This window comes from Cyanistes caeruleus, chromosome 5 (assembly GCF_971803275.1).
Source record: "Cyanistes caeruleus chromosome 5, bCyaCae1.hap1.1, whole genome shotgun sequence".
Lineage (NCBI taxonomy): Eukaryota > Metazoa > Chordata > Aves > Passeriformes > Paridae > Cyanistes > Cyanistes caeruleus.
The window spans coordinates 27,974,265-27,990,366 of NC_141705.1; the positions used below are offsets into that span (position 1 = coordinate 27,974,265).

The 16,102-nt window shown below is 40.0% G+C and overlaps 1 protein-coding gene across 7 annotated transcripts in view; it reads right to left on the reverse strand.

Annotated features, from left to right (window-relative positions):
• Positions 1-16,102, reverse strand: part of DLC1 (DLC1 Rho GTPase activating protein) — a 212,089-nt gene that overhangs the window by 10,828 nt on the left and 185,159 nt on the right. For all 7 annotated transcript variants that reach the window (XM_086888499.1, XM_086888497.1, XM_023925165.2 and 4 more), the window contains 4 exons: positions 14,286-14,357; positions 11,125-11,206; positions 4,251-4,314; positions 17-1,443 (listed from right to left, as the gene is read on the reverse strand). In XM_086888499.1, the coding sequence (XP_086744625.1) occupies positions 17-1,443; positions 4,251-4,314; positions 11,125-11,206; positions 14,286-14,357 (1,645 nt within the window). The remainder of the gene's footprint in view (positions 1-16; positions 1,444-4,250; positions 4,315-11,124; positions 11,207-14,285; positions 14,358-16,102) is intronic.

Here is a 16,102-nt window from a genome sequence, read left to right on the forward strand (position 1 = left end):
ACACTCGTGGTCTCACCTGCTGGAACGTGTCAGCGACGCACCAACCCCAGAGTCTCTCCTGTCCTGGATCCCTGTGGGCTCTTCTGTTTCATTCAATGAATTCCCTGTACTGTCGAGGTCACTTGGTGTTCTTCGATCATTATCTACATCAAGGTGAATCTGCTTTGGAGAGGAAGGACATGGGGAGATGGAGTCGAGTGCTGAGTCAGAGTCCCCTTCATCTGAGAACTTCTCTGACCACTGGTTCACTATTCTCTGCATCCCTTTGACATGGTATAGGATGTCGTCTAGTTCTGGGAATATGTCTTCATTTTCGAGGTCGGCCAGGTCACTTGTACTGGAATACAGGATTGAACCTGGCACGTTGTCATAAATACTCAAGCGGCTGCTCATGGAACTGGAGGAGTTGCGCCTTTTTCCCATGCCTAGCTCTTTGGAGCTGTCGCCACTGTTCTCCCTCTGGAGGGTGAGGTGGCCGTGTCCATGGAAACTCCCTGTCCTCCAGTTCACAGAGGTGTTGCTTTCTGTAGGGGAGAAGTTGCCATTGGAGAGTGCTTTGGGGAAAGTGCCAGGCTTATGATCCTCAGGGATAAAAAACACAGTGTCTTCCGCAAAACTGCCGCGGTTCTTGAAGTTCTGCTCCATCACATCGCTGAACGTTGACTGATTGAAGGGGTCAAAGCCTTCCAGGTACATGCCCACCCTTTTATTGTAGGCACTGAGGCTGCGTGTTCGTGTGACAGGACTGGGCGTGCTGACAGCACTGCTCGTCTCAGACTGACTACTGCTGCTGCTGGTCTGGGTGGAATTGGAGACGCTCCTCTTTCGTACCATGGGGAAGTTGATGTGATTGCCGTTGAGGGTGGAAATCTCCACGCAGTTAAGTTGTTTCAGTTTATCTTCATCCATGCCCTCCTGCAGGATTGGCCCGCTAATAATCAGGCCAAGCTTTGAAGGAGCTTTGCTCTTGCCATGGTGAGAACTCTTGATTTTAAGACTCTCCATTCTCTTGAGCAGGCTCTTTGTTTTGGACTTGGCGTTCTTCTCGTTGGCTTTTGTGTTGAAGCTGAAGCTATTCAGCTCCCTGGGCGAGGGCAGGCTGCTGAATGAGTCATCGTTGGCTACGAAGTTGCTCGATGAACAAACGCTCACCACCGAGTTTGTCCTGGTGGTAGACGCCTCGCTCTGCAGGGTTGGTTGGTGGCTGCTGCTGCTGCTGATGCTCAGAATAGAAGCCACCTCCTGGCGTTCGCTGAGGTCTGTGAGCACGCTCTCCCGGCTTGCTGCGTTCGTCAGGTGAGGAGCATCTGGGGACGGGATATTCAAGTCCGGTTTTGGAGGGAAGACATCAAACTCTTCAAGCCGTGACCACCTCTTGCTGTCCCTCTGAAAAGTCCATTTGCCACTTATTGCACAAGGTTCATCTTCATCTGAATCTTCACTCTGCAAAGAAGAACCCTGAAAGTATTGCACCCAAGCTCAAACAGCAAAGGCGGTTGCATTTAAATACAATGTCCACTAAACTGCTTTAAGCACGACCTTGTTCTCACTGAATTTAAAGTGAAAACAGTCTTTTACTTGAGGGAGAGGAAGATTAGGCCATAAAGCCTGTCACGGGAAAAGATAACACGGTACAGGCAATATATTTTAACTGTTTTTAAATACAAAAGATATACTGTTCATAAAAAGAAACAAACAATACAATCTACTTTAAATTGTTCTATTTTAAAAAACCCTAGTATCCATAGACTTAATTAATTGGTCACAGTGGATAGCCCTCACATCAATGGAAATTCCTGGCATGCATAACATTTTAAACTGGAGTCAGTCAGGGGTTGGGGTCCCTCTGGACTCTCTCCAAAGCTACACTTTGTTGATAGTGGCTATATGTTTATACTCCTCTTTGCAATTACGAGATGTTTCTCATACATTCTGAATTTTAGTGGCTTAATTCCTTACCCATTTGAACATTCTGAAGAGTCTCCTCACTGTGACTAATGAGACAGCAAAGGAAGCTCTTGCACTGCTAGAGTGTGATGGCTCCAGGCTCTTACCTGGTCCACTCTTCCTCCCACAGGCTAACAGCTAACATTTTAAGAATGTTCTGTGAATTCTCTACTTCAGTCTAGCTTCAGGCAAACTTTAACACTTGAAGACAGTGAGAAGCAAGAGCTCACTGAGAGTGTAGCACGTAAGTAAATTGTAAATAACATGTTTGATGTATGAGTAATGCTTAGAGTACAATTACACATACATCAATTACGCCTACAATCTTTTCATCTAAATACTGAAAGGGAACAATCCTGACATATTTGGTCTTCCAAATATATGGAAAGTTTCACATTGGAGGAATAAAACCAATGAAGATATTTTAATATGACACCATGAAGCCACAAAATAATCTTTGGTGTTTAGAGTAAGAAACACTAATTGCCACCCAGCTCCGTGAATTTCACTTCACAATTGTTTAATTTGCTTTAATTTAAAAACACACACATATGCATGCCCCAAACTGTAACCATTTGTGTGCCATGAATACAAATATTTATTCTTTGAAAACAAGTAAATTATTCATATTTCAAATAGTTTATGTATGCATACTTCAGATCCTGATCATCTCCTAGTTTGTTTGTTGTTTTTTTTTTGGTTTTTTTTTTTTTTTTAATACGACATTTCATCAGCTCAGGAAAATAAGTGAGATATTGTATTTATTTTTTATGACCAAATACACATGAGACATAGCGCAAGCATCATTTTCTTTGTCTCCCAACTACTGCAAACTACTTTTGTCCATGACTCAGATGAAAACCCAAGAATTATGGCTTGCCTATTCAAGTTTTCAAAAGGAAAAAAGTAATCTGAAACTGCCAGTGGATAATAATGATGGTTTGGGGGTGAACGAGATTGATTGGAAGAAAAAAAGGAGCAGTAAAGTGATTTTAATTTTCAAACAAGCCAGTGGAAACATAAAGAAACATGTTTCTGTCAGCAGAATTTTTCCCTAGTGTTAAAAAGCTTTAAAAGCTAAGTACTGATTTTATTGACATCAATAATGAAAGGGAATGGGCACCAAGTCCATTTGCCAGAACATGGGTGGTAAATAAAGTTCAGGAAGGAAACAAAGTTCAGAAAGTTGAAACAAATGTAACATCCAGACTCTGGAGGATCTGAGATTTGGACCTGAAGTCAGGTCTGGTCTGACCTCTAATATCAACACTGATCATTCCACTGTTAACAAGGTTCAGGAAAAAGGATGAGAAATTTTCTGGTGGTCATAAACAGCAATCCAGCCTACCCCTACTTTTAAGGAGTTCCTACACATGCTGCCTCAGAGTGTTATCTTCTGGAGCTTGGATGCTCTTTCCAACATACCTCAAACAGATAGGGAAAGAGGGGATTAATTCCAGGTAAACAACCTCAGAGCATTTGTATGCATTCTTGTTAGGGGTAGGGCAGCATTGTATTGCCTTAACTCAGTCATCTTTATCTGTGGTTGTCATATCCCAGGGGACAGTATCAATTACTCATCCCTCCTAGGACACACACATAGTTTTAAGACAGCTATAGAGTGGTACCTTATTAGCAAGTCGGTACTACCTTACTGAAGTTACAGTAGATGCTCTCTTATTTCTCACCCTGCTCCATGGGAATCCTGAAGATTCAGGAAACACTTTTAATTCCTGCTGAGCTCCTGGGAAACATGAAAACTTTCTGAAAAGGTAGCTGTTGTATTCTGAAAATCTATTGGAAAGGAAGCAGTGTGCCTAATCCTTTCCTTTACAGGCCAAGCACAGTCTAACTGATCCTGTCTATATCATAATAAGATAATACAACTCTGAGGCGATGGCAGAGAACCAAAACTGAAGATGATGTCAAAGATGGTGGTCTAACATTAAGGTCAGCTCATTTTGGCCATCAAGCCTACTCTATAAAATCCTGCCTGAGTGCAGGCAATAGGCTGCAACACCAACAACCTCACTGGCAGAAAAGGCCAGTGCCTTTGTCACTGGAAGCAGCATCCCAGGGAAAAGTTTACTAGACAACCTTTACCCACTGCCAAGCCTTGCACTTTTCACTCAGTGAGAACACAAAAAGAAATGTAAGCAGATTTTTTTTCTTTTTTACTGTGTCCTTGCCAGGTTCAACTCAGGTGTAATCCTAAACTGAAGCTAATCAATCTGCTAGATTTTTTTTTTTTTTTCAGTTTTATTAATACATAATGCTGTAATAGAAGAATTAAATGAACTTACCCTTTTCCTGTGGGGACTAATTTCTAGCTTCATCACTGCACATTTGTTTAAAGTATTTAAGCGCCTGCAAAGAGCAAAGGAAACCATATTAAGAGAATACTCCAGTGTTTTGACATAGGCTATTCCAGTTCAAAGCTTTTGTGAAGGCTGTCCCCAGACTGCTCTGCATACAAATAGCCACAAGCAGAGCTTCAATTAGAGGCCTAATTTACTTAACTATTAACCCATTACATTTGGCTGTACTCTAACTTCAGAGGGAGCAATGGATGACTATTTGTCACAATTACCTGAACCAAAGTAAAGAGAAGTTAATGGAAACTTGGACTAAATTGAGAAGTACACCACATCCTACAAATTGAAATAATTACATTTGTTCTAAATAGCAAACAACCAAACTCTGAAACACTCTCAACCTTGACAGACTAAAAATAACAGAAGAATCTTCCAATTTGATACTATAAACATGTGACTATATTAAAAAAAAAAAAAAGCATGCTGCTTTAAAATTGTACTTTATAAGCTGAAACCTCCCAGAGGAAAAATTATTTTCCACTTACTAGATGCCTATTTTGTTTTTGAACAATGGTCCTGGGACAAGACCACTTGTCAGCTTAAAAAACACTCCAACCAGAACACAGACCCAATTTCTGCTTCCTAAACTGAAAGTTCCTTTCATATATAAAAATTTTCTTGGAAGGACTAAAATTTAAACAAAAATAAATTGCTGCAGCAGCAATAGCTAACCAGCCTCTTTGTGAAATGTGACAGCAGTCTGGATACATATCTTGAAGTAGTATAAGTGTTCCTTTATTCCTCAGTGAGCTAATCTGGTTATCTGCTAGGTATCCCTAAAACAACCAAAAAATTGTGTTTCTTATCCTCTCTTCCCCAGTCACTCAGTGTGCAGGGCTGAGCACAAGCAACTTAAAACACAGCAAAAGCTGGTGCTATTCATGACACAGCTCCAAGGCAGGTTAGGTTCAGCTAAGTGCAGGCTGCCATGGTCTCCTGCCCTTCTCCATGTCCTTGCCTTCCCAGAAACTGCTCCAAGGGCATGGTTCAACTAAAATCTGTACTGGTAAAGTGTGGTTGGAGAACTGCCAGTGCTATGGCAAGGCAAAAGGAAGAAACAGGCTGGGCACGATGCAGAAGGCAGAAAAACTGAAGCAGCAGCTTCAAGGGAGTGATAGTTCAGTCTTCAATACTTCTGCTCATGAGACTGTACTGTGGGTTGGATGAGGAGACTAACTGAGCTGAAAACCAATCTTTCAATATTTCTTGGAGTTGAATTTCCCCTGGGCTAGTACCCTACGCAGCGTGAAGAGTTGTGTGTGCAGGGAGGAGGCACAAGAGTAGGGCCGCCCCCTTCCTTCAACTGGACCACAGCCCAAATTCAACAGAAGCAAAGCTGAGCTTTAAAAAGCCTAATTCATTCCAAAGGAAGTTATGTAATTTTCACATAAAAATTCATTTGAGTGAAGTGCAAAGAAGAGTCTGTATCTGCAGTTTTGAGAAACTAAAAAAAGAAAAGAAATGCTGACATGCCCTATTGCTTCAAATGAATTTTTTCAGATTCATGAAACTTGCACTTGAATGTACAAAATGTGTGCACAGGAGAATTACTAGTTTATTCTCTTTTCCCTTGCCTTTTATGCACAGGATTGGCTGCAGATGGTATTTACACAGGGCTTGATCCTGAAGCCATCAAAGAAAATGGGAAAGCTGCTACTGATGCTTTTGCTGCAAGTCACGAAGTAAAAAAGAAAAGGCAGTTTGATCTATAATTAGACCCAGCCACAACACAGCAGAGAAGAAGAGAAACAGGAAGAATTGCCATGGGTCAAATAGCAGGGCAGTGGCAGGTTAGAAAAGTTATCCAGATATCTTTTTTTTTATCCAGATTTTGTCTCTGCTCTGAATTTAGGAGACAAAAGGCTCAGTCCTGCTGGCTGCAGCTGGTGGGTACATGCACAAGTCCAGTGAATTCAGAGGAATTGTATTTATGGTGCGGGTGAAGGGTGAATGCCCCATCTACATGCTACGCACAAAACTGTTTGGTTATTTTTCAAGAGGCCACACAAGCATCAGAAAGCTGCCTCCCTCTCTGCTATAAACACATGCTCCTCTCAAAGTCCTGGACCTCAAGACCAGGAAATATTAAACTGGTTTCAATTCTATATTGTGTAATAATTTACAAATTTCACAGTGTTGCAACCTTTGACTTATGCAGAGAGAAGTTACCACGGAATCCCTGGATCAGGCTTTATCTAGCTCCAGCCTGTCTGACCGCTAATAAAGACAATCTCTGATTTCACAAAGATTACATCCCCAGACTTCTCTCCTACTCAGCTAAAACCCCTGAAATAGTTGGAAAAGGGTAGAGCAAAGACCTTTATTTTCACAGAGGGTATTTTTTAAAAAAAATCTCCTGGAACACACCTCACAAAAATGAGTACAAAGGCAAGATAAGGTAACCCCCAATGAGTGAGGTTAAATTCAATAGCAGTGAAGCAAATAGTCTCTGTTACATATTTAACATGGATGCATCTCAAAACCAGTTTCCCTTTTAAAATCTAAACGCTCTGCAGCAATTGCATCAGGTCTGCAACTTCAGTTACATAAATACATCACACATCCTGCTTCAACTTCTGCTGAAATTCAGGACTACCAAGGTCCTTGAACTACACACTGAAAATACAGTACAATATGCAAAACTGCCTTCCAAACACATTAGTGTGTCTTAAAATCTAAGCTTACAGTTTGGTTTGTCAGGATGAGATTTACCTATACAACTGTCATTAACCTTCACATATGCTTTGCAACACTTTTTAAGCCTATAAGCACATACTCATTTTCTATAGATTTCTCATCAAATTGATGCTAGTTAATAAACCACAATTTTCTCTTCTGGGTCTGGACCTTCTCCTCTGTTAACTCCACTCCCAGGTATAAGTTTACTTATCGTTTCCTTACTGACAGTCAGCAGACCTGCTTCAATCTTTAGGTCTGTCTTATTCTGCCCAAACATGTCTCAGTGACACCTTCCTGAAGACAAGATGGGAGGCAGGATTGCTGCAGACAGCCACTTTCACCGCCTGGCTGTCTCAGTCTCAATTTCGACTATGCCTCCTACCCTGGCCACTCTCTAGATGGCTGTCTGGATGACAAGATAATATTCTTTCCCATCATTTAGAGAAATGTCTTTGGGTTAGCCCTCTCTATACATCTTCACATCCACATGTTATCTTACTCCCATGGAGCATTCTATTTCCATGACATCACTTTTCCTCACTCTCCTTGGACTCCTACCTTGGCTCTCATACTCCTTCACCCCAGCTTTGCAAACCCCTTCCTCCTGAGGGTGACCAAGGCAGCAGGACCTGCCTCTCCATCCTAGACCCCAAGTCAGCCCATATCAGCCCTGAGTGGCTATTACACAGCCCAAGCCTGCTGCACCCAAAACATGAAGCACTGGAGCTTCTCTCAGAAGTGAGAAAATGATGCATTTTTCTTAAGTCTTCTCAGAAATGGCCAAACTAATTTAGCCTGATCTCTCTTTTAAGAGAGGCAGCCTGACAAAGACATTCACTACAAAAAAACTGTAGTGTGAACAACTAACTTCTAAATTAAAATGTGGGTTTATGATGTGAAGTCTTTTTTAACCTAGGTACTAGTCAGTTCTATGTTGGGTATAACACCAGGTAATTATTTGTTCTCATTAACAGAAGTTCTCACCCCATGCACCTAAATAAACTATTAGCAATGCAGAATACTAGATTTATGCATTTTAAATTACTGTTTCGAATTTGAGGAACTGTGCTTTAAAGCTTTAAGGTTTAAAATATTTTCTTGATGCACTTAAATTCATAATTCCGCTTACAGAGCAAAGTCCAGCTCTATTATACTTGTAACTGTCATACAAGAGCCTTCTTGTCTCAGGGGACAGCCTCCACTTTGGCTCCTGGGGTTAGTCTGCATATCCTTCTGCAAAGGAAGTCAGCTCTCCACAGACCAAATGATACCAACAGTGAATACATTACAACCAATTTCTTGGATGAGAAGTCCTGATGATGAAAGATTTAAGAAACCTCTTGCATATATAGTGTAACAGATTCCTAGCCATGCATAAGGAGATTTAAAAGGATTTCTCTCACGGCTTGCTATGTATTTTGTACTTAGCAACAGCCTCTAGGATAAGCATGTTTCAGTACTTAGTTTCATCAGCACATGATGCATCCAGTTATCCGCTTGAGATAAAGTCCCAGCCATTAATCTACATAAAGTTCTATGAAGGCAAGGCCAGCACTGGTTTGCATAGTCATTAAAGAAAGCATCCAAGAAAATTAAAATACAGTCATCACTCTTACATTTTTAACCCTACATTTCATGGCAAGATCACTAAATGACATTTCTTAACCATCTCTTACTGAGTGCCATATGCAATCTCTGTAGTTCAAGTCTCAACCCATTCTTCACTTGAAAATTGTCCTTAAGAAACATAATGGGGTGTGTTAAAGCTAACTTAATTGTCCTGCTTACATTAATAAGATTATTAAATAATAATTAACAATGCTGTTCAGATGCAAGCTATCATTTAAAATGCTTCAAACTTTAAAAAGAAATCCCTGTCCCTGTGATTTCTACAGTCTTTTTAAAACAATTCTTTCACATACAGTTATCAGAACAATGTAATTAGAACTTCTGGGAAATGCTGGCTGTTACACAGAAAAGCAGATTCTCAGCACAGACCTCTTACTATTTGGTTACCATCCACAGTGTACAGTGCTCACTTAGCTCTGTGCTGAAAGTGCAAATAACTCCCAAAGTATTCTGATTTTTAGTCAAAAAACAGCAGTAGCCTTACAGTTGTGAAACTGTTCAAAGCCTTTACTGAGCAAACCCCTTTACTATTTACACACTGACTGTGGCATGAGTCAAAATAAACCCAGGCTGCAGGCAGAAAGGCAGCATTCCAAACTATGTCCTTCTCCACAGTTTTTAATGAGCTTTGCAAAATTAAACACAGAGGTGTGGAAAAAAAAAAATCTAAAGGTGGAAAAGTTGTGATAATGTACTGCTTTTGTCTAACACACATGGTAAAAGGCCATTCAGACATCTGATATGGTTTACTAAATTATTTCAATTTTATTTTGAGGTGGGAGCTGAATGTTTCTGGAGATACTTCAGTGTTAGCTTTATTTTGTAACAGATAAGTGATGTACAAGCCACAGGCTTCAGAATGAAACAGTTCAAGCTCGAAAATCTTTGTCTCCTAGAGATATGGAGCGCACACTATTTTCATCAGTGAGAAACAATCTGCTACCTTTATTCCCCTGTATAACTAATCAATCAATCCCAGGTTGAAAAGCATTCTTGGAGGAGAGCACCAAAAGCAAAGTATGCTGGCCTGACTGTATTTTGTTTTCCTGGTGAGGGAAGACCATGCTTCTGGGAATCAGCATTTATTTGCATTGCTGTACTTCCTATTCAATGACTTCACAATTTCCAGGGCACACAAATAAGCAGACAAATGCATCATATTTAAATATCAACGGAATAGGTGTCCCACACCCGAGTAAGGCAAATCTTGCATGAATTAAACATTAATGAGATGTTTCCCCTCCTAATGACTGGACAACAAATCTGTTTTCTTCGTTTGAAAATCCTGTAAATATTTCTGAAGAACTTTAAATTCCAGTCCCTCTCTTTCCCTTCCAAGTATGGCAGTGATGGCATGAGAACACTATAAACTTAAAGCTGTTCTTAAAAGGGTTTTGTAATTCATTAGAATTACTGACATTTAGAGCTGCAGACACCATGCATGCAGTATCCAAAAGCATTAATTTTGCAGGCAGTTTGGAAAGCTGCTATACTGAAGGATAGAGCCATAAAACTGCACTTATTTCTAGGTAAGAGGAGATATGAGAAGGTAAAGCTTTTTTTCTTTTGCCATTTAAGATTGTGGACTTGCACTAGAGGTAACTGATGGATGGATTAATGTTAGATGATGTCAGATGGGGCCATTGTGATTGCTTTTATAACCAAACTGGTGATGCTGAGGCTGTAGTTCTGAAAAAAAATCCTGCCACACACCAGCAAGTTTTGTTCCCTCTTTTTCTCTACCTATCCCTTCTCCTGCTTCTGCAGCTGACTGCGGGGTTCTGCCCCATTCCTCACACCTACTGTAAACTTCATTATGATTTTCCACTGATTTAATTTACTAACAGAGAAGGACTCTCAAGACCCTTTTTGTGGGTTGAGCCAGTTGAACTGGTTTGGGTGAGGAGCCCATAAACAACAAAAATGAGTTAATGTGAGCATGTGGCTGAGGGCAGGCCCATCTTTAGAGCAGTGATAAACTATCAGATTCCCTCACATTATCCCTTTCAGCCATGCCCAGGTTACACAGGGCCATGCACTAAGGCCAGTGTGACGGTTTGCATGTAGAGCACTTTGTTTATACACACAGAATTTTGTTTGTATACACAGCTGCCCACCAAGGTAAGAAAGGAGAGTGATGGAGTGCACCAGCACTGCTTTGCTGACACTGCTTCCAAAACCCAATCCCTGTGAGGGAATTGGTGCTGCAGTTGTACGTGCAGATGGCTATATCACAGCTCTGCTTTCACATGCCTAACTGATTTAGGAGTTAGGAAAGAAAGCAAATAAAGAAGCATAATAAAAAATATGCCTATGAAATCCCTTTCACAAAGATTCCTGCCACTCTCCTCCCAACTTGCCCAGTAAAGTATTTTAATGAAAACCACATACTTTTGTGTGCTTTTTTTTTTGTTTGTTTTGCTTTTTTCAGGTACTTTCTATTACATAAGGAAGGGTTTTGTTTCAAAATGCAGTGTGATTTTTATTCACCTACCTGCATAACGCCTCAATAGCATCTCTGTCCAGAAAATCATGCTCCCGCTTGACTAGAGCAATGTCAATTGGAAAAAGGAGATCTGCAGGAAAAGAAACAGATGGAATCAAAGTGATGTTTATTCCCAGTGATGCATTATTTCAAACAACCAGCTGCCTGCAGCTGAGCTCATCAAGATGCCAGTGATTGGTACTTGGGTAAACACATGCTATCACCTCAAATGTCAGGGGTGCTTCCTTTTCATCTACAGATTTTTGACATGTAGCCTTGATAACTGAAAGTTCATACACGGAATAGAGGAAAAGTAATTAAAGCAGAGATGAAAGAATGGGAGATGGGAAAAGCAAATGTAAGCTTCCCTATCTGACACCAGAAGTGTAAACTAACTCAGGCTAGCTTTATTTAAAATAAATATGCAATCTCCATCAAAGTAGTAATATCTCACATTAAAGAAAAAAGGCCAGTAAATGCCAAAACTCTGTGAAAGAATGACAAAAAAGCCTTGAATCTCCTTAGCTGTTAATTAAGCTATTTAAAAGTTTGACACCGTTTCATTAATGAGATACGGCTTGAAAAGAAAGCAAGCCAAGATGCGTGGAGACCATACTGCCTCCTTTCCTTAGGAGATTATTTAGGTAAACAACTGGGAGAGTGAGGGGGAGGAAACAATGTTGGCAGAGAGCTGAAAATTTACTACGGCTCTGAAGCAGCAAACACATATATATTATTTACTGTACTCCACAGATTCCTGACTGTCACACAGGTCCTGATCTGGCATTCCTTGCACAGCTAAAACTCCCACCCAAAGCTGCTGGTTCTTCAGGGCACACAGAAATACAATCTATGAACAGACTGCTGCAGTTGCACACAATTTTCCTGATCCAAGTAATTGCTTATGAATTTTTTAATTTCTATAGACTGGGAAGAATAAGCTGGAATGAGGAAAAGAATTAAGACTGACATTAATTTCTAGAAAGGTATTTTCTATTCTAACAGAAGATGAACTCTATGAATTCTATGAAATTAATTAATCTTCTATAACAACAGAAATGAATTCTATGTCCTTATTTTCATAGCATCATGGAATGGTTTGGGTTGGAAGGACTTTAAAGTTCATCTAGTTCCAAGGACCCTGCTATGGACAGGAACACCTTCCACTACACCAGTCTCTATCCAGCCTGGCCTTGAACACTTCCAGGGACAGGGTATCCACTCCTACAATTGCCTCAGGAATACAAATTATGAAACATTCTGTGAAATGTTAAAAATTCTGTATTTTCTACAGAAAACTGGTTTTAGCAAAGCAACTGGCAAAGGTTCACTGATTAATCTTCCACATTAAATGTGCACTGCATGGGAACACTCCATATAGGTGACTTCTCAGAAGTACTTCTTGTACTATACCAAATGGATTCACAGGTTTCCACTTCATTATTTTAAGTAAAAAGTGCAGGTAAAGAGGGTGAGCACATTCAACACAATTTTTCAGCAGTGCTGCTGTAAGTTTTTCCACTGGGAAAGTCGTATCTTAGGATGTCAACAAGAGAACGTGTGAGAACTTAAGTGAGAGAGGTGACTTGAAAGAAATTTCTAGCCTGTATAAGACCATTTTTTAAATGCTTAATCTATGCTACTGCTGGCTCTGTTGTTGATGCTGCCAGGGGGGCTTGCAAAGGACAATGGTACATTGTTTTTCAGTAAGGACAGCTGTCCTTTCAGTAGTGCGGCTGGCCTTCCTCTTACTGCTTCTCTCTCACCTCTGTGGTCCTTTTGATGTAGACAGGACATGCTGTTACAATAGAAACTTCATGTAAGTTTAGAATCTCTAGGTAGGGCAATTGTAACACAGGTAGGACATGTTTTCTGAATGCAAGTAATTTATTAGAGGATTTACGACTCTGCATTATAAAGACACCCACAAACCCGCATATTCAGCTGCAAGTTTTGTCTCAGTTGTAAGAAAGACTGGAAGTACAGTTCCAGATCCCAAGAAAAACTTGGCATCTGCATTAGCACAGGAAAAAAAAAAAAAAAAGGAAAGAAAAAAATTAAAAATAAAAGGAAATTTAATTTCTGAACAGGCAAAGAAAAGTTTTGCCAAGTGCAGCTTTTGAAAGTGCTATTATCATCTCATATTGCCAATGCAGCTGCAAATCAAAGCTAAACAAGATCATTTTTCAAGAAGGTCAGCTCAGCATTTGCTGTAATTTTCAGCAGTTATTCACTGTAAATAATGAACTTTCTATGCTCGCTCTTACAAGCAGCAGCTGGAGTTTGCTTCGTAAAAATTAAGAGGCAGTTAAGAGTGCATAATAATTTCACTACAACAAAAGTAATTTTAAGTGGTGTGGGGGCAAATTCTGAACAATAATACACATATACAAAAAGGATGTCCCACTTTAAAACAAACTTCTATATGATACTCTGCATCAGAGTATATGCCAAACCTGCAGGTTTTTAGTAGGTTGGAGAGGCATTGAAGACAATAGCTCTAATTGAGCAAAACCTTGTAAAAGCAGACACACAAAATGAATTCATCCCAGAGAAGGACAAGTGACTGCAGGAGGCAGCTACTCCTCTGAGTAGCTGCTCTGAGGAGCATCTGTACAACAACAGCTTTTATGATCTTTTTCCCTTCACAGTAAGCCTGTGTCTAACTCCAACCCAAACCATTCTGAAAAAACACACAGGGTTTGGGAATCATGAGGCATACAGATGTACCCATGCATATGCAGAATTTCCTACTACTGTTCCATGAGGAGAGTTGGCCACTGGAGCTATACACAGCTTTTGCATTTCTCCAAGACTGGGTTTGCAGCAGTGGCTGACTATGTTCCTTTCTGTTTTAACACCACGGGAGTAGTGGTACCACAGTAGTACTGTTAGTACCACAGGAATAACATTTACATTTGTTCTGTGATGATGTTTGGAAAATTCAGACTAAACTATAAACCTGAAACAAATTCAAAACTCCTGTGTGCTTCAGAGTCACATTGGGTTTGGTACCTCTATGTGTGTGGTGCATAGCAGAGAGCAGCCCAGTCCCTAAAAGTCATCTTATGTACTGGAACATCAGTGGTGCCCCTGAATCTCATTTATTGGTGAATACTACATCTCCTTGTCCAAAAGTTGCTGGGGGAAGATTGAGTTCAGGTGCCTACCTTCATAAAGCTGGGCATACTGCGGGAACCCAGCAGCCCTCAGCCAGTCACAAGCTTCCTTGGCCTCGATTTCTGAAAGAGGACAGAAACAAATCAGCCTCTGATTAGTGAACAGCAGAGAAAAAACTTCCTCTCCACCACTTCTACTATCCCCACTGCAAAATAAGCACAAAGGTTTCCAGAAACTTTGAACTGAGACATGTTTGCTTATCCCAATTTTCTTTTCTTCTCACTATCAGACAAATCTTAGATTCTGGAAAGTCACTCATGCTCAACTGCTATTTATCAACAGCTCATCATTTTAATAGTAAGAGAAACAGGCACAAATGAAAACTGCAGCAATTATGGATTATCCTGTACAGTATCTGTTAACACTAGAAAAAACAATGTGCAATCAACATGAGCAGGGTTTGTTCAGCAAATCTTATGGTCCTCTTGGCACAACTACTTTGTCTCAACAGAAATTCCTTGCAGAGCTCGCATTACTGTGCACTTTAACACCTTGTAGACAGTACTGACAGACTCAAGCCCAAGAACAACTGACACACTGTACTGCAGCTCACTCAAGCACATATTTACTACCCAACAAGAACCTAGTTTCACTGGAAGTCTACAAGGTATTTGTATACTTGGTGTATTACAGGAAGGTTTCCCTCACACTGCCCAAAACAGCATGCCTCAGAAGAAAATTATTCACACACATATATGTTACACTGAAAGAAAGGAATACTAGACTGTGAATAAATCACACATAAATTCATTTGTTACTTAATACAAGTAGAGATAAAGAATATGTTATCCTATTGGCTCAAACTAGGAAAATATAAAAGGTACTTAGGGTATTCTCCAAGTGTTAAAGAAATGGATTGGGATGATTCTGTTCTTCAAAAAATTCAATAAAGTGCTACTGGGAATTTAGCTCCCTGCTTAGAACTGATCAAACAGACAATGAGAAATCAGAAACTATTAAAGTTTGTCTGGCTTTGATAATATTCACTGTTCCTGACAGACCAGGAAACAAAAGCTTCATTATGTACAACTCAGTACACAGTTTTGCCACCTACTTGGAGAGGATACTCTGGCTACCTGCTGCAGAAACCATGCACAAAGGGGCCAGCTCAGAATTGCTCCAAATACAGGTTACTGCATACAGGGCATTGAAAAGCCAAACACAGTGTAAGCAAAATATCACAAGATTTTGTCATGCTATGAAATATTCCCAGCGCGACATAGGTACACAAATTGGATGAAATGGCAGGCACATTTTGGTGTCTCCAACCCCCTCTCATTTTCCAAATTGCTACAATAGTGTTAAAATATTTGTGCTCTGCCAAACTACTTTACTAAGACACATATCCAAACCAAGGGGTTAAGGTGAGCCAAAACACAACATTCCAGATAAATAAACATCTAAAAATCCACTCCTGTTGAAGTCAGGACAAGCAGGCATTTGTGCAACTTCTGTTTGCTTCACCTTTGGGTTATGGGACCACATGAGAACAAGCACGTACAGACATATTGACTTAGCTACTGATTAAGAAAAGGCATTCTTCAATTCCAGTTGCAAATGACTACAAAGTTTTGCTTCAAGTAGTATTTAAATTTCAGTATGCGAAGGAAATACGTGGGAAATTTAATAAAGAAGAAAAAAAAATTCTAAAATATATTTGAAACTTGTACGGTTAAAGCAAGAACAAACAAGACCATAGATTAATACTTTAGAAGCAATTAAAGCAGCAAAGCAAAAAAAAAATTTGCAACTAATTTTTAAGAGTATTTAAAATAAAATGCAGAATCTTAAGCTCAATTCTGCAAAA